Raw genomic sequence first — 22,733 nt, 5'->3', positions numbered from 1 at the left:
TAAAAATGGGGGATAGGCAGGCTTGTTGTGATATCACAAGAAAAAAGCATGAATTAATAATAAAAAAAAAAATGCAGATTAAACTTTTGGGACCTTCCTCTCAGTATTCTTGAGGCAACTCTTCACAATTTCATAAATGGCTTTTCTGACTATAGCATCTACTTAAAAGTCGGCATGAAAAGGAAGTTGTGATAGTCTTTTCTACCCTATTGTGATGATGTATGTCCGAGAGAAACGGCTTCTCTAACAAGAAAAAATGTAGGGAAGGACTTGATTTTGTCCATCAGGAATTGATTGGATCATTGGATTGTTGTGGTTTGCTACTGCAGTGATCTCATGTGAGTGACAGGTTGTCCCGCCCTCACACCTGTAAACGCATCATCAGGGAAGAGATGTCGTTGCAAGAGGGAGGGGAAGTAATTTTGATTAAAGATTACGAGGGCACGTTTTGTGTAATAAATGTGCACTGACAAATAATTTGTAATAAATCCTGCAATATTCCATTTTTAAAAAATCAAATATTATCAATTTTGATTTGATGGTGACTTTTACAAGGCCTGCCTATTATTAATTCAGGCCCTTCAACTTGATTCATGCCAGTGTTCCCCAATACACTATACTCTGTGGAGTGAAGCGTCAAACTGCTCGTGATGCATTGCACATAGATTAAGTGTTGTAGATACCACCTTTTAAGATACAGCTAATAAATAACAGAAAATTCTAATAATATATCATTACTGACTGATAACATAAAATTCATAAATTGTAACAATGAAACAAGCATTTTCTGTAAAGCTGCTTTGAAACAATATATATTGTGAAAATCACCATTCAAATAAAGTTGAATTGAATTGAATTATAGTGCCATAATGAGCTGTATGCTGCACAAACTGGTGATAAAAATTAAGCAGTTATCTAATGCTTTCAGTTCTGTCTTGCCTACACAATTTGGACCACAATAAAAGTTTCAGACTGATGGACTGTTAAAGGTCTTGATTTTCCTTTTGTGTACGTTAATGACAATCTTGTCATCAGAGTTCATTAAGCAAAAAGCCTCCTTCAACATCTGGTCTCTCTATGGGAATCTCAGCCATCAGTCTAATTCTGTGTCAATATGAGCCAACATTAATTGATTTTTGAGGACAGGACCCTGTACAACCAGAGCACTCCAAGAGATTTTGGGGATTCCAGCTGAATATGGGTGTTACTGCCACTCCCTGCTTTAACCCTTTGGCCGTCGTCGTTTAGGAGTCAAAAGTGACCGAAGCCTTGAAATGTAACTTTTTTGTTTTTCAGGAAAGCCAATGCAATATATTTTTGTTCAATAATATTTTTTGATTATTGTATAAAATTTTGAGGGTATTTTATGATACTATGCAATATTTATACAATTTTTATTAGCTATTTTTCCCCATTGAAAATAATACACATTTTTTTTCTAATGTATTTGTTTTATTATTTTTCAATTAAAGCAGTATTCCATGTTAAAACAGAGACAAGGCATTTAAAATCCTTTTTTTTTTTTTTTAAGGTAGATTAGTGCCATCTGGTGGGGGTAAAAAAAGAAAAACTTATGTAATGCCATGGTGTAACCACTAGACCACTATATAGTTCTATATAGTGGCTTATAAATTCTCTAGTGGTTTTTAGACAGAAATGCTTTTTTTTTTTTTTTTAAGTTTTGGATTTGGATTTATACTTAGACATTCTCAAAGGCTACTTTTTGTCAAGGTTTAGATTCTTTTTGTTTGAAATGTTGATTTGAAGTGTCAGTTTTTGCATTAATTTTACTACAGTCAAACCTGAACACAGAGGAGGGCATTTTGTTACACATAACATCAAAATTAAATAAAAATATATATATAACAAAAATTAACAGGTATGTTTTATTACATCTTAATAAATCTTGGTCTGATCTGATTTCAACCTCTTATTTGAGTTTTTGTTCAATATTACCATATTTTTATAGCCATACTGGTTCATTTGTGTGTGTATAATAGTGTGTTGTGTGTGCGTGTGTGTCTGTGAATGTGTGTGAGTGTGTGTTTGAGTAGGTGTTTCTGTTCTGTACAATCAAGGTTTGAGTGTAACCTCTTTCTTGCTGATAATTTTTTTACTGCTTTGTGGCTGAATTATTGATTTTATTTCACACATTTGCATAAACTTGCTCTGTGTTATAGTTGTGCTAGTTCATATATATGTGTGTGTGGGGGTTGGGTGTGTCTATTTTGCACTCTTGGCATTTAGGAGTGTCCCCCCTTCGTTGCTGTTTACTTTTTTCCTGCACAGTGGCTGATTTATAGTTTGTACCAACAAAAAATTCTCTGAGTTTTCGTATTTTTTCGTATTTTCCATTCATTTCCTATGTCGGTCATTTTTGACCGCAAAGAAGGTAAGTGTGACTATTTTTTTTTTATGACCCTTTAACATGTCTGAATCATGTCCTTGATTTTTGTGTGTGTGTGTGTGTGTTCATATTGCTAATGCGACAAAAGTCACCAGGTGTCATCTCATTCCGATGAAGCTACGATTTTTAACATTTCAAAATATAAAACTGACCGAAGAGGGCCAGAGGGTTAAGGACGATAAACACCTTCTTGATACATGTAGCACAGGATCCTCCTCACTCAACCAGAGGCATGAAATTCATGCAAGCTAATTTATTATAAAATATCAGTATATGTATAAAACAATAAAACAAACATCAGCATAGTAACATTAGGCATAAAATCCCACAAGGTGGGATACAAACACTATTTTTGGTTCCTGGAATCTTTCAGTGAACAGTTTTTAACCATTTTTTTCTATTGTGAATAACATTTTAATAATCTAAAGAAACTTGTTCCACTATAAATAATTTTTTTTTGTCAAATGTAAACATTCTGTGGATGTTGAAGATTCTTCATGGAACCATCAATGTCAATAAACCTTTATTGTTAAGAGTGTAGCTGGAATCTGTCATTAAATCCTGCCCACTAACAGGCCTCCACACCTTCACTGTGGTTAAGTATACTGTATATGACTGCTATTTTAATTTATTTACCATGATTTTGTGAACTCCCTGTCAAATCTCAGCCTTAAGAGATATGGATTTCTAAGCATTAATCTAAACACCTAGACTGTTTGAGTCAGACAAGCATCAAGTTACATAATCTACAATGACCACACCTCTGTGTCTGCAGCATGTTTTACAAACTTTGGTAAAGTTGGTTTTATATTCACACATTCAGCCATCCGTATTCAATAGCCTTGTTAATCACACTACATTGGACATTCAGTGGACATTCACAAGTAAATATGCCATTAAAAAAATACTTGCCTATTTTGATCGACTGTGAAAAATGTTGTAAGTTGACAATCGTTGGTTGCTTAAAATTCGCAAACATTAATTTATTGCACATTTATTGGAAAGTCTGAATTCATCAGAAGTCCGAATGTGCGAATATAAAACCAACTTTACCAAAGTGTTTTACAAAGGGTATTCACCTATAGCCTACTTTGGGCAAAGATTTATACCTTCACATTAATAAATAAGTCAAAGGCAGTGTTTTGTAGTGTTTGTTATTACTCTGCCTGTAAGACTCAGAGCAGGGCAGTGCAGGGAGGTGAATGTTTGTTCAATGAAAGTCTTTTCAAGATGAATCACTGTTGAGGTGTGACTTTGTAATTAAGTAGATGGTCACCCATCAAACAAACAAACAAAAACATACAAAAATATTACATATAAAATATTCAATTTGCAAAAATTATACTTTTGAGATTTGAGAAAATGCAAACTTTAACTTTTCTAAATATTATCATTATAATATTATTATAAAATGACTGTAATGAGATATGAGGGATTAGCTGAAGGAATATGTGTGTGTGTGTGTGTGTGTGTGTGTGTGTGTGTGTGTGTTTATTTATTTATTGCACTTAAAAGACTGCAAGAAAATGAGAAAAAAAACTGCATTCTTTAAATGTTCTTGATGGACAAAATGGCAGTAGTGTTTAGCCTTTCAGTGAGCAAAACAAATAAAATAAACTATTACGTCTCCCTGTTACCATTGTATATTCCTGTTACTTCATAAATTCACCAGGCATCTGCAAATAATAAATTATTAACTGGCTATCGCAACCTACAGACAAGACAATAAAGACACGTAAACGACACACTGTATAATGATATCTCAGGCTATACTGCAAAAAATGCTTTTCTTACTTAGAGTTTTTGTCTTGTTTCTAGTCCAAATATCTAAAAATGGCAGATTATTTTGCTTGTTTTAAGGGGAAAAACTCACTTAATTTTGACTTATTTCTTCTAAAAATAAAACAATAATTTTTACTTGTCTGGAAAATGCTTCTTGATTTAAGAATTTTTAGATATTTGGACTGGAAACAAGACAAAAAAATCTAAGTAAGAAAAGCATTTTTTGCAGTGTATGTGTAATCTACACTGATTTCATGCCACTGGCTGGAATGCCAATTTAAACTTGAAAAAAAATAATACAGTAAATGACTGTAATATAATTAAGAAATATTAACAATCAGTTCAGCTCAGAATTTAGTCTTATAATTGTTATCTTTTAAAGACAGAGGTAAAACAATAAAACAGGTGTGTGCTTTTCTTAAAAAAAAAAAACAGCATCAGGCCTAATAACAATATCTGTCTACATAACTTTCATCCACAGCAGCACATCGTGAATAACTAGCATTTTAAACTGTGTTTAGACTTTTTTGCTGTTATTTTGAAGTGTGCTAGTAATGAAGGCTGTTACACACTCACTAGGGTTTGTCATTCATCCACCGACACTCGTATCTGCTCGGACTAAACGTGGCCTCATGATTCCCACAGGAGCCTTTTACCTTTTTCTTTCATTTCTCACCCACAGATTTGTCACAGTGGATTGTTGATAGTTCATTATATGGAAGGTACGTTGCGGTAAATGTGGCTGTTTTCATTAATTGCTGACAAAGGGGCTGTAGTTTAGCTGCGGGTTGCTAGTCCTCATCTCATTAAGCAGCATTAGCTGTTAGCCGCTGGTAACTGTGTTTCAGTCAAAACATGCAAACCAGTTTATGGTCAGGACAGCAGCTCTCACAGATGGTTAAATCTACCTCTCCGTGTGAGTGTTTGAACATTTAGGAAATTATTTGGTTGTTTATTAGCCACCTGGGCGATGGCTAGCTAGTTACTTTGCATATAAACTAATCAGAGACTAGCTTATCTTGTTTTGTCAGGATCTAACGTTAGGCGGTTAGGTTTGTATTGTTGTAAGAAAAGTACATGTCGTTTATGTCTGGGATTAATATCATTACATATTTGAGACGGTAGTGTTGGAATAAAAGCTACTCGTGTGTTATAGCTAGCTTGGACGCTAAAGAACTGAATTGCTGCTTCTAAGCTCCTGACACATTGACATATAGCTTATGAAACAGCATATGCCCTCATAAGAGAGCCGTTAAGGTTGTTTGAAAGTGCTTTTGCTTGTGTGTTTGCAGACGGTGGTTGCAGAATGGACGCGGAGCTGGGTGCTGACTGCGCCCGCAGAAAGATGGAGGCGGCGGGCGAGGCGCTGGAGATCGTGCCGCTGGAGATGTATGATTCTGCCCGAGCCAAAATAGCGGCTAATCTGCGATGGCTGTTCGCCAAAGCCTTCGGTATCGGTGAGTTGATTTAACTGTGTTTATGAATGAAAACAGGACTGAAGAGAAAGACTGTAGAAGCGACTGTATGATATGTGATCAAAGACAGTTGGCTAGACAGCCAGAAAAATGTGTGTTGTTCCACTTTTATTGTGATATTATCACCTGACACCATCACTGTACCTTGATACTGGGTAATGTAATAATTATGATAATGATAAACCATATTCTTATTTAGGCGTTGTCGTGGTACATGTCCATACATGGTATTTCCATACTACACATACACTATATTGCCAAAAGTTTTGGGACGCCTGCCTTTACGTGCACATGAACTTTAATGCCATCCCATTCTTAGTCCGTAGGGTTTAATATGGAGTTGGCCCACCCTTTGCAGCTATAACAGCCTCAACTCTTCTGGGAAGGCTTTCCACAAGGTTTAGGAGTGTGTTTATGGGAAGTTTTTGACTATTCTTCTAGAAGCGCATTTGTGAGGTCAGGCAGTGATGTTGGCAAGAAGGCCTGGCTCACAGTCTCCGCTCTTATTCATCCCAAAAGTGTTCTATCGGGTTGAGGTCAGGACTCTGTGCAAGCCGGTTAAGTTCCTCCACACCAAACTCACTCATCCATGTCTTTATGGACATTGCTTTGTGCACTGGTGCGCAGTCATGTTGGAACAGGAAGGGGCCATCCCCAAAATGTTCCCACAAAGTTGGGAGCATGAAATTGTCCAAAATGTCTTGGTATGCTGAAGCATTAAGAGTTCCTTTCACTGTAACTAAGGGGCCAAGTCCAACCCTTGAAAAACAACCCCACACCATAATTCCCCCTCCACCAAACTTTACACTTGGCAGAGTACAGTCAGGCAAGTACCGTTCTCCTGGCAACCGCCAAACCCAGACTCGTCCATCGGATTGCCAAACAGAGAAGTGCGATTTGTCACTCCAGAGAACACGTCTCTACTGCTCTAGAGTCCAGTGACGGCGTGCTTTACACCACTGCATCCGACACTTTGCATTGCACTTGGTGATGTAAGGCTTGGATGCATCTGCTTGGCCATGGAAATCCATTCCATGAAGCTCTCTACGCACTGTTCTTGAGCTAATCTGAAGGCCACACGAAGTTTGGAGGTCTGTAGCGTCGTTGGCGACTTCTGTGCACTGTACGCTAACCCTGCTCTGTGAGTTGCTGTTGTTCCCAATTGTTTCCACTTTTTCACCACTAATAGTTGACCGCAGAATATTTAGTAGTGAGGAAATTTCACAAATGGACTTATTGCACAGGTGGCATGCTTGAATTCACTGAGCTCCTGAGAGTGACCCATTCTTTCACAAATGTTTGTAGAAGCAGTCTGCATGCCTAGGTGCTTGATTTTATACACCTGTGGCCATAGAAGTGATTGGAAGACCTGAATTTAAGGATTTGGAAGGGTGCCCCAATACTTTTGGCAATGTAGTGTATATGATGGTCTTTACATACTACTTAAAATGAATCAATGCTATATGTACCACAGCAGAATCATCCAGTGGCAGAAACATTGGATCACACTGGTATCAGATAATAGTACTGGGGTATTTTGGATGCTACTAAAAATTATGTACCAGGGTATTTACATAGTACTCAATATATGCATCAATGTATTATCCCCACCCTAATAATAATAATCGAATTCAGTCGAATAATTGATTCAAACTCCCATGCGGTCTTATATCTAAACGACAATGATTCAGCTTTGTCTATTAAACCTTTGACAAGTGCATTCACAACAAACATTCAAATCTGCGTTGGTGCTGTCGTTGACCCAGAGAGGGCAGTTGCCTTGTATAGGTATGAAACAGCTTCACAGTCTTTTCTACCACACAGTATCATTATTTCTGTTACAATGATTCAAATTATCACAGAAGGGCTGGGATAAAAGTTTATAGTTGGCAATACTGGTGTCTACGGTAGTGATCAAAATACGCTTGTTAAGTCATGACGTAAGAAATACTCGTTCCGGGTCCGAGCCTCTACTAGTATCTAAAAAGGCCCCTTTTATGAGCACTATTTATTCATAATACATATTTAAGCAAAGCATTTAAAAACTTACGGTGTACACTACAGTCTCTGTGCTCACGGCATCCCAGACACAAATATTTTAACGATTTATAAAAGATGATTCACTGTCTGGCCATCTGGGTTTTCGGTATGTAGATAAAGGTTAGGATTATAACTTGGTACTATTACATCACATCGTGAGTATATATATATATTAGGAGAGTTATTTTTTGGGGCATCTGTTAGAGCTTTTGGACCCTGAAGCGGTAACGCATGATGTGAGACTTAAGTAGCGGATAGAGTACATCACCCTTTTAAAAGTAACTTGATGCTTCAAATAAAGATTTCATCAATTAATTTGTTACACCAATAGGTGGCGACAAGTGACTTTTAAAATATGTATTTGTCATTGAATCATTCATTCAAGATATTTGTTCAGAAAGACTGATTCATCCAGCAATGAAACAATGCTGCGTCCCAGTTCGCCTACTTCTACTACGCCCTAAAAGTATGTACTCTTTCTGTGAACAAAAAGTACTTACTTTTGAGTGTGTAGACAAGCTTTGGGACATACTAACACGTCATACAATTGCGTCTTTGCTCTCTGTCGCACCTTGTCACCGTAAACTGGCCTGTCAATAATCTTACATCCTCAACATTTCATTTAGCTAATTTCCTACCGTATCGGAGTGAAATGCAGTACGTAGAGAACTCTCCTCTTATTAATCCATAATGATGCATTTAAAAGTTAATGGCCAATCGGATCTTTATAAAAGTCCACATTGGTATTTGCAGATGAAAAATAACACAGATAACATTAAATAAATATTTTCTATCAGTTTGAACTGATTATTAGTTACTCAAACCTCTGTGTCGATCGCGCATATCTGCCATGTTTGTAGTTTTTTTCTTTTGTAGTTCTGAACTGAATCCTCGTCCAACGCGCAATGGGTTGTGGGCAATATTAGCCTTTATATTGTGCACCGATCCACACTTTGAAAATCTACCGGAAATAGTAGACCATCCGGGGACTTTTGACATACTCTTTTCAACATACTATGCTTTGGGACACACTTGTTTTAATCTCACATACTATTTAGGATGGATAGTATGGACATTGGGACGCAGGGCAAGTGAAGTCTTTATGAGTGATTCATTGAATCATTAATTCAACATAATTAACATTTTGCTATAATCTTTAGTAAATTACATATTTTGTTGTCCATTCAGAATTGTGGCAGAATCATGATCTCTAATTTAAACAAAAAAGTGAGACTATCAATTTATTCAGAATTGTGCAGTTCTAACTTCTATTTGGCCTACAAATGTTTTAGCCACAAGGGCAGCAGTCTGAGTCCACTGCTGTGGTATTTGACAGCCAGGATCAAAATCATTTGTCCCATTTGCAGTGCTTGCACAATTGAAATGTTGTGGATGAACAGGAAGGGTTTTCCTAATTCCACCATCTCCCTGTCAGCAGATATAGACTGGCTGTACGCTGGCTGTATGCAGGGCACCAAGAGTATATTTTGTTAGTCCTGTCCAAAGAGGTATTTCATCTATGTAATCTATAAAAAAAAGTCAAGCTTTCAGACATCTGTTAAATGAATAATTCTCCTAAAATTCTGTCATAATTTCCTGTCCCTTGATCCAAAATGTCTCTCTTCCATGGAACACAAATGAAGCAGAATGTCCAGGCTGCTATTTTGCATGTAAAAGTGAATGGGAGAGAGGTGCACTGTTTTGCAGTACTTTTGAAGACTTTCATTGTCATTGACATCAAACCTAGTGCAGTGCATCTTGATGCACATTTTATTCATAAAAATAAAACTTTGCTATTTCTTTGAAGTGTGCGTAATGAAGAAATATACACATTAGCACCGTTAAAAATGCAATTGACTGTGATCATGAAGACTGGTAACTCTTCAGTAATGAGGCATAATTATTCATTTCTCTAGTCAGTCAGGGTTAACCGTTTGAGTGCCTGCATATGGAAAAAGCAATGACCAGCAGACATGTTTGCTCCAGGTATATTTTTAGCCTCTGCTCTAGTATCAGTCACTAATGACTGGTTCATATGAGCACTGTGGTGTGTGGCCAAATGCAGTCAAACTTCTAATGGGATGGACTTTTTTTGACATTAATTTATTTCTTTTGTTGAATCATGGGGGTACCAGAAGAGTTGCACACAAGATCTATCTTGAGCATATGGCTCCTATTAGATCATCTCATAAGACTGGCAGAGTGGAAAGGGATCCTATTGGAGGATGTATTCAAGCATGCTCTGATATGTAGCCTGTACCCCTTCTAACAAAAAGGCACCCCAGTCTGCCATCATCAGTAACTGAAACAGAAAAGTGGCGTGTAAGACTCCTGACCTCGTTTTAAAGCTGAGGAAACTGTCTCTCTGCTGTTGAATGTTTAATTATCTGAACTGTCTTTGCAGGGTGTGTGAGCTTGGCATAGAAGTGATGGGTAATAATAATAATAATAATGTTAATATGGGAGTTGTTTCGTTACTAAAGGGGTCAGATATGTGCTTGTCTGTTGGTTGGTTTTCAAATACAGTTTGTTATCCCACCATTATTGTGGAGTTCTTTGTGCTCCCCCCCCCATCCTGCCTCTGTTATTCAGGATATTCCCTTCAGTAAAGCTGTGGTAGAAGCAGAGTTGTTTCAGGCCAGCAATTGGCCTAAATGGAGATGAAGGCCATGTGCCTCTTTACTGTCAGAAGTGGCCCAGATTTGGAGGGTTTCTTTGCATTCTGATAATTACTGCTTTGAATGTCCTTTTCAATGTCCAGTTCACTTTTAATCTGAGTAAAAAAAAAAAAAACAACAACAACAAGCTTTGAATACTGCTGGATAAATGCAAATGCTTATAACTGGGGCTCTTATTTAAGGCTGCACTTTGGAGTAGATATTTGAAATTTATCACCACAACTGTTTCAGATAAATTAGTAAAGGCACAAGGTGTGTAGTAATGGTAGACACACTATATATTCATTTATAAATGCCTAAAATCTTTACACTGTAAGTAGGTATCCCTGTGCACATGAATGCAATGCTAAGATCATTGTCTTGTCTTGTCATAATTGTATATATGTATTATTTTCATGCTTTAAATCTGCTGTATTAAAACACAAGACTTTGCTCACTATTTTATACCAGTCTTTAACAACCCGTGCATGTGGCAGACGGACTGGTTTGGAACAAAGCAGACAGCTCCACGTGGTTCATCAGAGGGGGCAGGTTTGTGTGCATAAATGCATGATAGATGATTGGAGCCACTGCCTTCACCTTTAATGATATGGTTCTCCTGGGGGATACCGGTGCAGAGGGTGTGGAAGTATTTGTTGTTGGTGTGGATGGAGCAATGGCTGCCCAGACTAGGACATGTCTGGCCTTTCTTGCCTGTGTTTTGAGCCTCGTGGTTGCAGCCGCACCCCAGCTGCCACAGCACATCTGCGTCTGCACAGGAGATCCCGTGATGAGAGTAAGGTCCTATGGCTTGCTTTTCACACCATTACGCTATCGTCTAGCACATAGTGCCGTAGATGGCAACAAAGCAAGGGGATCCCTGGCAGATTGCATCTGATACCAGACATTGAAACTGTAGCGACAGTAACAGTTGAAAACATCCGTATTTCATCAGTATCTCAATTTGTTTATATCCTAATTTATTGTTTTCTCCTCCTGTCAGATCACATCCCAGAGGACCTGCAAGATCCTTTCTACACAGATCAGTATGACCAGGAGCACATTAAGCCCCCGGTGATCCGGTTACTGCTGTCCTGTGAGCTGTACTGTCGTGTGTGCGCCCTCATCCTCAAAGGAGACCAGGTGGCTTCTCTGCAGTCCCACCAGTCAGTCATACAGGCCCTGTCTCGCAAAGGCATCTATGTCATGGAGGGCGATGACACGCCTGTCACAGACTCAGATCTGAACTGCCAACCAATCAAAATGGTGCGTTGCATTCAAAATGTATTATGTCATTTTGTATTTTTGGATGTGCTTGGAATATAGTACTACTCATACAATTATTGCAGTATGTTGAATATATAACAGTTCAGATAACAATGTGGTTTTTGAGTCATGGATCGAAATATTTTTCGGATCAGCAAACAACAAACCAACAATAAATAAATATAACTTGGTGGGTGGGCAAATGTCACTTTGCTTTCCCTTTATTACTTAAAGCACACTTTATGTACATTGATACCACAGCATCTACTACAAATCTACTAGCCTAACTAATAAAGTTCAAACAGTAGGCTATTAAAGACAAGTGAACAGTCAGTAATAAAATAAGAACAAATGCACAAATTAAGCAGAGATAAATACAATAGAACAAAGTTACAAATAAAGTAAGCTCTAACTGTAGTATTCAGGTACAGAAATGTAATTGCATGTAAAATAACACAATATTGTTCTCTGTATAAGTTAAATATCGATTAATCTTTGTTAAAGCTGTATTTTTTTTGTTGTTTAATTAACATTAATGACATAGACAGCAGCAGGTATTTATAGGCTGCTGTCACTTTAAGACCTAATTCACAGATCCAATATAATGATACCCATCTGATTTCTTTCTGTTTACATTCACTTAAGACATAACAGACTGTTTTGGAGATTACTTGCCGGGACAGGTATGTTGGCATGATTTTGTGTCCAAGTGCAAGGATACGCGAAAGAGGAATCAATTTGGTGTTCGTGATGATTACAGCTCATGAGTTCAGAAGTAATTTTTCTTTTGTCTCGTACTGCGCTTGAATGGTTTAAAATTGCTTGAATGTGTAAATTGGAAAGACAAAACACAACTTTCATTCTAAACTTTGCAATTAATCCGCGAATCACATGAGTGCTGAACTGTGGGGCCTGGTCCATATGGATCACGGATCAACTACGATCCGTTACACCCCTAATATATTCATTAATATATGATTTACATTTTATATATAAAATAATAGGGATAATCTGCTGCTAGATGTGCATTAAAAGTTGTGTAGGCAAAAAAAAAACACTATGCAGTGTTATTTTGGTCAGCTATGACCCGTTAAATCTGTCATTCTAATTTACTATTGAATTTATTATAGCTAATCTGTTAAAGGATTAGTCCACTTTCAAATTAAAACATCCTGATAATTTACTCTCCCCCATGTCATCCAAGATGTCCATGTCCTTCTGTCTTCAGTCGAAAAGAAATTAAGGTTTTTGATGAAAACATTCCAGGATTATTCTCCTTATAGTGGACTTCAATTGGCCCCAAACGGTTGAAGGTCAAAATTACAGTTTCAGTGCAGCTTCAAAGGGCTTTAAACGATACCAGACGAGGAATAAGGGTCTTACCTAGTGAAACAATTGGTCATTTTCTAAAAATAAATAATTAAAATGTATATGCTTTATAAACACAAATGATCGCCTTGCAAGTGCTTCCACCAGTCCGCACTTCCGTATTCTTTTAAAAGCTTACGCTGTATGTCCTATTCAACATAGGGAATAGATTTTTCACTATTTATATTACAACTGTGGCGTGTTGTAGCTGTTGTTTCTAAGTGTGTAGGCTGCTATTTTTCATAAAAATGCTGTAGGTTAATAATAATAAAAAAAAGTCAACATTGGCCTAATCATGGTACAGAGGAGCCATAAATGGTCTTATCTGTAATTATAGCCTTAATGTTACAGTTAAACTATTACAAGAACTATTGCACATTTTCATAAGGGCAAGTAAAAGTTAGAATCAAGAGATCAACCAACTTTGCATGTGTGGATGATACCACAGATGACCTTTTTGCAAAAAATAAATAAATCCCATGTAATCCCATCCCATGTTAAAAAGTAAATAATCCCATGCAATGGGACCCTGCTAAAACGGTTCACACTTCAACCCCCCCAATGTTAAAACCAAAATGCGACATTGGTTTAATTAATTAAAAAAACAGCAACGCTGCCACCTTGTTGCTGAGTAATATAATGTAGCGATACAGTAGCAAAGTTAATTTATTAATAAGTCACATTGACAACAACTTTGTGCTCTTGAATGTTTCTGTGTGTGAGCAGCGTGATTTCCCATCTCTGTTCAAGTGGGGTGTGGGTGTGTGTGTGTGTGTGTGTGCATGTGCAAAAGTCACCGCCAGGGTGTTTGATTGTTTTTGTACATTGCCGTTAGTCAAAAGAGCCCTACCCCCATATCTGATATTCTGCTGCCAAGATATAGTGGGGGTCCCGTATGGACCTCTGTACTCAGCCCCAGCCCCAAAAGAGCCCATCCTCAGCTCTGCATGATATTCTGCTGCCAATATATGGCTGGATAATATCACTTTGCTATGCTGTTTTAGGTGATTGCTAGCGTGGTTTGTAGGTAGTTGCTTAAAGCCCCAAGTTAAGACATTCCTAGATATGATCCATATGACCCCTTTTCGATTTATAATTCTTATATAAAGACGTAATATCTTGATTTGAAGTATTATTCATGTCCATAGCACACGCACCAGTATTTTGTCTGGAGGAAGAAATGATAATCATGATGGTTGCTTTAGCAAGCACTAATTACAGTCCAGAACCAGACAAAGAAAAACCAAATGTGATATGGAAACTGTGGTTTGTAGAGATCTTCCTGTTGTAGATATCTCTGCACTGACAGGAGAAAGCTGCTATTGTTGGCATATCCAGCGTGTGTTTATCCCTTCATGTATAACCACTACAATCACCTGTCCAAATAATTAGTGAGATCAGTGCTTGAGCTAAAGTAGCACAGAGCGGAGTGGATTTCATTGATTCACAGCCGTATTTTTTTAGCTAGTGATGTGCTTTCTTCAGTGAATGGCAATCACTGATGTTGGTGAATCAGCGTTGTACACTCAGCCGTGCTTTTATCACTTCAAATTCAAATCTTTGTGGTCGAGCCCACACCCTTTACAGAGCCTAGTGCAGTCTGATGCACACAAACCTGTTAGACCGAACAGAATGGCTTTGTGAGGTGTGTACTGTGTAGGCACAGCTGGATGACTTTAAGAGGTGTAGGTGTCATTTGTGTGCTTTGGACCAGTGTTATAAGATCAGTGCTACATACGTGGCATTAAGTTGTGAGAGTGAAGTACCATCACTAGTAAAATTAACAGCAGGGATTTACAAATGATAAATTTGCACATTTAGCCCCCGGCTTACTTTCGGTTTGCTTTTCCACTGCAGTTTAGTACCACTTTAAAGTGGGTGGGATTAGACTGATCGTTATAGTTGCGCCGCCTTTACTGTTGTGGATCCGCTCCTCGGCCACCAATGAGTCTGCACCTCATCTACTGACCATGATACAGCCATTTAAAGCCGTTTAAAAAAAAAAAAAAAAAAATGTAGTTTAAAAAAAAGTTGCGTGAACAAATGATACTGCGGTGGCTGTTACTGACTATTTAAATCTAGTGGGGTTTGGTGTCTCATGTTTCAAATCCAATGACGCTGGTAGTGACTCTCTCTGACCAATCCGTGATCTGCAGTGTTTACACATCACATCAGTACGGCACGCTTAGAACCTCAACCGAGGTTGTACTATTTAAGTGAGCCGTACTTTTCCATACTGAGCCGTCCCATGCAGTGGAAAAGCGGCAAAAAGTGAGCCGTACCGAACCGTACCATGCAGTGGAAAAGCACCAGTGGTTTCCAAAAAATATTAAGCAGCACAGCTATTTTCAACTTTGATAATAATAATAAGAAGAAATGTTTCTTTAGCAGCAAATAAATTCAGTACATTTTAGATCAAATAAATGTAGCATTAGTGAGCATAAGAGACTTCTTTGAAAAACCTTACAATTTAAAGGTGCCATCGAACGTTTTTTTTTTACAAAATGTAATATAAGTCTAAGGTGTCCCCTGAATGTGTCTGTGAAGTTTCAGCTCAAAATACCCCATAGATTTTTTTTAAAGGTCCCGTTTTGCGTGTTTTTTTGAAGCTTTGATTGTGTTTATAGTGTGCAATATAACATGTGTTCATGTTTCGCGTGTAAAAAAACACAGTATTTTTCACATAATTTACTTATCTGTATACCGCTGTTTCCACTGTCATAAAAACGGGCCGATGACTTCCTTGTTCTATGAAGTCCCTCCTTCAGAAATACGTAACGAGTTCTGATTGTGCCAGCGGTTCCTGTGTTGTGATTCGACAGCAGCTTAGCGAACCCAGAGCCATAGAGAGAGCGCACCTTGCCCGGAAAGGTCACGCCTCTTACCATAACGTGTGCTGCACATAGTTTTACATGTGGATTATTGTGGTGTCGTGCCGAATGAACACAAAAGACAATAATTCCCGAGAGACTGAACTCTTTAATCTCCACAAGCAGCGACAGAAAATGTACAACGTTAGCACTCACTCAGAAGAGTACCTCATACGGAAAACAGCCATATACATAAGCATAGTCCCCTCTTGTGGCCATTATGTGCACTGCAGTCCAACATTAACTATTGCAGTAAGGATACCACAATTATAATTTTCGGGAACCGAGTTAAACATAAATTGTAACCATTGAGCTCTAAGTACAGTGTCCCTGGGAAGGCCAAACAAAGGTGATTGGACTGCGGGATGAAAATAACAGCGTTTCGACGACATGGCGACAAACACACTCTACAAACGCAACTCTTGCTCTTCTCCGTGGGAGCGCAACAAGACCACGCCCCCTTTTTTGTGTATTCCTGTGAGCGGAGGTTAGTCAAAAAACTGTTTTAGTGACGTCATTAAAGAAGGAAGTAGAGGGATGTAGTCCAAACTGGCCGTTCGATGTAGGCGGCTTCTGTTAAATAAAATATCTCGCTTGGCATTGAACTTTGAGCTTTAAAATTTGACAGATTTTATTTATACTACAACAACAACATTACACACTAACTAAAGTTTGAAACATGGGATCACGAAGAACGGGACCTTTAATTAATTTTTTTAACTGCCTATTTTGGGGCATAATTAGAAATGCGCCGATTCAGGCTGCGGCCCCTTTAATTGCTCGCACTCTCTGCCCCCTCCCGAGCTCTCGACTCTATCATTGCATAAACAAAGTTCGCACAGCTAATATAACCCTCAAAATGGATCTTTACAAAGTGTTCGTCATGCATGCTGCATGCATACATCGGATTATGTGAGTATTGTATTTATTTGGATGTTTACATTTGATTCTGAATGAGTTTGAATGCTACACTGTTGGAGAGATTTATAAAGAATGAAGTTGTGTTTATGAATTATACACACTGCAAGTGTTTAATAATGAAAATAACGATGGCTCTTGTCTCCGTGAATACAGTAAGAAACGATGGTAACTTTAACCACATTTAACAGTACATTAGCAACATGCTAACGAAACATTTAGAAAGAAATCACTAAAAATATCATGATATCATGGATCATGTCAGTTATTATTGCTCCATCTGCCATTTTTCGCTATTGTCCTTGCTTGCTTACCTAGTCTGATGATTCAGCTGTGCACAGATCCAGATGTTAATACTGGCTGCCCTTGTGTAATGCCTCGATCATGAGCTGGCATATGCAAATATTGAGGGCGTACATATTAATGATCCTGACTGTTACGTAACAGTCGGTGTTATGTTGAGATTCGCCTGTTCTTCGGAGGTCTTTTAAACAAATGAAATTTATATAAGGAGGAGGAAACAATGGTGTTTGAGACTCACTGTATGTCATTTCCATGTACTGAACTCTTGTTATTCAACTTTGCCAAGGTAAATTCAACTTTTAATTCTAGGGCACCTTTAAAAGTCTGGAGTCTGTAAGATTTTTTTTAGTGTAATACTTTAAAGAATGATTGCAGTTATTTTGCATTTTTAATTGGTGTAAAATATCTTAAATTGTTATCTGAAAAAAATGAGATTTAAAAAAAATCACAGTTGATATTGCTTCTGGTTTATTTGTTACATGCTGGTTCACTAGTCAGTTTGACAGTATTTCATTGTGGGATTTGGTTATATGGAACATATTGGCAAATGCAGTTGGTAATTTTGGTGTTTCATGCAAGTTGCATAATGTGCACACAGTACACATTCTGAAGAGATAGTGTGTAGTGTGATAGTGCTTTTCTGCTTTAGTACAACATTTATCTGAGTCCAAAAGCCCATCACGCTCCAATCTTCTGGTTTATAGTTGTCAGACGTCTGACATGCGTATCTGAGAAAAAGTCTGTTCGCTGAGACTGTTGGCTTGAGTCAGGGATCAGTCTGCTGAGATTGTGCTGACGTGCGCTGTGCGTCCGTATGAACAAGTCAGTGGTTGACTGGTGTTGGGGTTGCCATGGTAACTGAATGGGCTTTGTATAACAGTTCATAGTCTCATAGACTGAATTTTGAAGTGCTTGGTGTATTTTGTAATACTAGGTTATACAAATCATGAGGTAGTGTACAAAGTTGTAGCCAGCATGAGAAATGAAAGGTTTTACATTTCATGACAAATGTGAAATATTTTGTAGTCGACTTCATCTTGACTGCTTTATTTTGGCAGATTAATTTGGCTCAGTGTTTTTGTTAGCAAGAGCAGTATGACCTTATTTGGGCTAAATAGGAGATTATTTCTACAAAGTGTTGTGCACATTTTTACCTTTCTTAGTCTGAGAAGGAGCAGCACCAGGGCTCCAGACAAAAAAATTCACTAAGGAGCCATTGGCTCCTATAAGGGGAAAAAACAGGCACCAAATAATTTTTTTTATTATTTTTAACAGCCACACAACAATGCACTCAAATTTTTAAATCACTTTGTTGTCCTGTTGTGTTTATATATCTCCCCTTTACAGTTTCAGCATTTTCATCTTGTGATTTTTTTTTTTTTTTTTTTTTTTCTGGGAAATTAATGTCACTATTTTCTCTTAATACTATTATAGTTTTGTTAATATTTTGAATCCGATTAGATTTTTATATTTTCTGCTTTTCATTTTTCAGTTTTAATAATTTTTGTTTTTAGTTTTGTATTTGGTTGTTTTTAAACATGTCTGTTTAGTTTGTATACATTAATTCAGTATTAACATTTATTTAAAGCAATGAAAAATGTTTTTTAATGGTTTTAGTTAACTGTAATAACCCTGATGCTAGTAAAATCTTTATATTGAATAATGTGTGTCAAATAATGTTCTTAGTCTTTCCTTCCTGAAGCTACAACAGTTAACTTTGAATCAAATGAAAATAAATATTAATATATGGAAATAAATATATAAATATATTAAATTTGGTTTGTGTAACCAAATAACAAACGGGGGAAATTGATATACATAGGTTACTACTCGCAAATTAATATTTTTAGTCGCAAATTCAACTGTTTTAGGCACAGTCTGGAGCCCTGAACACCCTTAAACAATTGGACTTTTTTGAGTATGGGGTCATTTCTTTTACTAGGTTAATGGTTAATGATCGGTTAACAAGCTTTGCTTGTCGGTTGTGGGGAAAAAAAAAAAAGAAGAAAATTCCTAATAGTACTACATTTACATGTACTTGATGCTGTCTTGAAATTTATGGTGAAAACTTTTTCTTTTAATTTTGAAAGTCATTTGATAAAATGTTGTTCATTTTCTTGTTCTTTATGCTGCCTGAAAGTGCAGTAGTGTGACTTTTCTTTCGCCTCTGTTTTGTGGCACAGAGTTCTCACATCCCCATGATTGATGCTTTGATGATGGCCTACACTGTGGAGATGATCAGCATTGAGAAGGTTGTGACCTGCGTGAAGCGTTTCTCCACGTTCAGTGCCTCCAAGGAGCTCCCCTTTGACCTTGAGGATGCTATGATCTTCTGGATTAACAAGGTGTGTTTGTTTGAAGGGTTTGGCTTTTTAGTCAAGTCATGTTTGTCTAGTCCCGAAGGGGGCCTTCCAGTGCTTGGCCAGATTGCTAGCATGGAGACCTCTGCCAGCACTTTTAAATGAAGGCTGCAAAAACGGATGTTTATTATGAATTCCTTTTAAATGTATCATAGCAACCCCTTCGTTGTGCTGTAGGTGAACCTGAAAATGAGGGAGATCACAGAGAAGGAGCACAAATCAAAGCAGCATCTGCTGGAATCTCCAAGCCATCAGAAGGTACCAGATACCTTAGAATGTGTTTAACTCATAGATTGTAAAACACTCTAATTCTCAGGCGCTGTTTAAGCCTGGGACACACTCAACGACTAGTTAAAACATTCTAAGACTGAGCTCAACACACAAAGACAGTTTCCTTCAACTGAAGGAAAATACTTGCACACAGAATTTAAACACCGACTGAATGCAACTGGCTCTGACTCAGCACGTTTGGGCATGATCAGTCATATCAAATTACCTTCATAATCGGCCTTATGATCGTTAAGTGTGTCCCCGGCTTTAGACCTGGTTTTAACATCTGTCTTGAGGAATCCATTAACAAGTGAACATCGTTGAAGACTAGTGTAAACAGAGTTGTATGTCTAGAAAACATTATTCAAACTGCATTGGAGGAAATCTTCTTTTCGTTTCAACTGTGTGTGCAGCAGCAGTAATTTTTATTATTTTATTTAGTAATGTGATGATTATGAGGATAATAATATTAATAATTATTATTATTTTATAGCCATATTGATATGTAATCACAATATTTTGGCCAAAACATGCAGCCCTACAAACAAAGCACAGCAAACCTGGAATTTAGTTTTAAATCGCAATTGCAATTTTTATTGAAAATGGAACAATTAGATTTTTTTTTTTTTCTCCCCAAATTATGCAGCCCTAGTTTCTGATTTCAAGTGTTCACTCACTGGAGATGTGTTTGAGTCAGACACACAATCGACTGACCACTTGTTTGGATCAAATGCAACAGTTGTTAATACCAGGTGTAAACAGGGCCTCAGGTGTGAACTGAACTGAATAGATAGAACTAATGTAACAACAACAGCCTTATGGAAATGATCTAATATCTTCAGTGGCATCACTCCTTCTGTTTCTCCTCTAACCTCATAGCAGGGTCACATCTGTCTGCTCTTTTCTTCCCTGACTTTACATCCTCTCTGCTCCTCTTCCCGTCTCTTTCCCTCTAACCTCCTCCCTCGCTACTGGGATAGTCTCCCTCAAAATGGTATTGGAAACTAGTACCTGTAAGTTGGCTGTGAGTGCTTCCTCTCCACTGCACGCGTAGTATGTGTCAGTCCTGACGTACGCCATCACCACTCAGGCAACGCTTTTATCTAATCAGTGCACACTGGGAGACTCTGCTATCCAGTGGCTCACGCTGTAATCACACAAAATGAACTGCCTTTCACCCTTTGAGCACATGCAGTTATGAGCTAACACATGCCGCTGAGCGTACGTGTGTGTGAGAGAGTCTGTGTGTTGGAGTCTCTAACTTCAGCTTTCGTCTTTTCATTTTTTGCAGTCATTTCCATCTTCATTTGTCTATTTCTTGTTCTGTCTGTCTCTCGGCTGTGTATGTTCTTCAGCCCGATCTTATGTTTGTACCTGCCCATTGCATGCTGAATCTTGTGGGGGTTTCATGAATGGCACAGAGATCCTCTGTCTCCATTCTGCTGTCTTTACCTTTAGATGTGTCTAGCTTTCACTGTTTCCTTTCTGAAACCTAGACTTGGTGTCTGTTAGGACTGCACAATTGAATACATTTACAAGATTACGATTATGGCTGCTGTGATTAAAGGATTAGTTCACTTTAAAATGAAAATTTTCCCATGATTTACTCGCCCTCAAGCCATCTTTCTTCTTTTCTTCTTCATGATGCTCCTAAGCTTTATAATGGTAGTGCATGGAAACCACCTGTTTGAAACTGCATCCATCCATCATAAATGTGCTCCACCTGGCTCTGGGGGTTAATAAAGGCCTTCTGAAGTGAAGTGATGCGTGCGTGTAAAAAACAAAATATACATAATTTAAATATGGATTTTTTTTTTTTTACACAAACGCATCACTTCGCTTCAGAATGCCTTTATTAACCCCCAGAAGCCTTGTGGAGTACGTTTATGATAGATGGAAGCACTTTCTTCAGCTCATACTCATTGGTCCCGTTCACTGCCATTATAAAGCTCACGAGGATATTTATTAATATAACTCAGATTGTGTTCATCAGAAAGAAGAAAGTCATATACACCTAGGATGGCTTGAGGGTGAGTAAATCTTGGGGTAATTTTCATTTTAAAGTGAACTAATCCTTTAATTTACTGTCTTAATATAAATTGAAATGCTATAATACTTTTTATGCATACATATACCTCTGTGCATGATGGAATTATTTTAGTAAATATATCAAATAAATATATTTGTAATTACAGACAGTCTTTTAAATGTGATATCTTGCATATTGGCTTTCTGCTTCCCTGCTCTCAAAGTCTTGGGGACCCACCGCTCTACACATTTTGTGTCTCCCTTATCTGATACTCTGACACTTAGTTAAGATCATGGAGCTCTTTTCTAACATGCTGATGATCTGAATCAGGTGTGTTAAATAAAGAAGATATACAAAATGTGCAGAGCGGTGTGTCCCCAGGACTGGAGTTGAGATATTGGCATTGACCTGCAAATATTCCACATCAGTTGACCACTACATTTGCGGATTGTTCGTAATTTGAGTTTTTTTTTTTTTTTTTTTTGTTGGTTTACACAAGTGTATTATGTATCCATAAGAATGTGTAGTTGTAGTCCTTTAAAGGATTAGTCCACTTTTAAATAAAAATTTCCTGATAATTTACTCACCCCATGTCATCCAAGATGTTCATGTCTTTCTTTCTTCAGTCGAAAAGAATTTAAGGTTTTTGATGAAAACATTCCAGGATTATTCTCCTTATAGTGGACCCCAAACGGTTGAAGGTCAAAATTACAGTTTCAGTGCAGCTTCAAAGGGCTTTAAATGATACCAGACGAGGAATAAGAGTCTTATCTAGCGAAACGATCAGTCATTTTCGAAAAAATACAACTGTATATGCTTTATAAACACAAATTAACGCCTTGTACTATTCTACTTACGGAACGAACGCAGCGCCAGTTTTGTTTTTTTCCCCCAAGTAGTGAGTAAATTATCAGGAAAATTTTAGTTAAAAGTGGACTAATCCTTTAAGTATCAACTGCGTATCAGTGTTTCTTTCTTTTATGGTTCA

General features: G+C 37.6%; 1 protein-coding gene across 4 annotated transcripts in view; it reads left to right on the top strand.

Annotated features, from left to right (window-relative positions):
- Nucleotides 1–4,683: 4,683 nt before the first annotated feature.
- The window catches only part of camsap1b (calmodulin regulated spectrin-associated protein 1b), a 31,948-nt gene continuing 13,898 nt past the window's right edge, over nucleotides 4,684–22,733 (top strand). For 3 of the 4 annotated variants that reach the window (XM_048189334.1, XM_048189336.1, XM_048189333.1), the window contains exons 1-5: nucleotides 4,948–5,105; nucleotides 5,482–5,646; nucleotides 11,365–11,627; nucleotides 19,270–19,431; nucleotides 19,624–19,704. In XM_048189334.1, the coding sequence (XP_048045291.1) occupies nucleotides 5,045–5,105; nucleotides 5,482–5,646; nucleotides 11,365–11,627; nucleotides 19,270–19,431; nucleotides 19,624–19,704 (732 nt within the window). In that variant the 5' untranslated portion in view covers nucleotides 4,948–5,044. Of the gene's footprint in view, nucleotides 4,912–4,947; nucleotides 5,106–5,481; nucleotides 5,647–11,364; nucleotides 11,628–19,269; nucleotides 19,432–19,623; nucleotides 19,705–22,733 lie in introns of those variants that run through there. The other variant, XM_048189337.1, reaches the window with a different exon arrangement.

This window comes from Megalobrama amblycephala, linkage group LG4 (assembly GCF_018812025.1).
Source record: "Megalobrama amblycephala isolate DHTTF-2021 linkage group LG4, ASM1881202v1, whole genome shotgun sequence".
Taxonomy (NCBI): domain Eukaryota; kingdom Metazoa; phylum Chordata; class Actinopteri; order Cypriniformes; family Xenocyprididae; genus Megalobrama; species Megalobrama amblycephala.
This window is presented reverse-complemented; position numbering and strand designations above follow the sequence as displayed.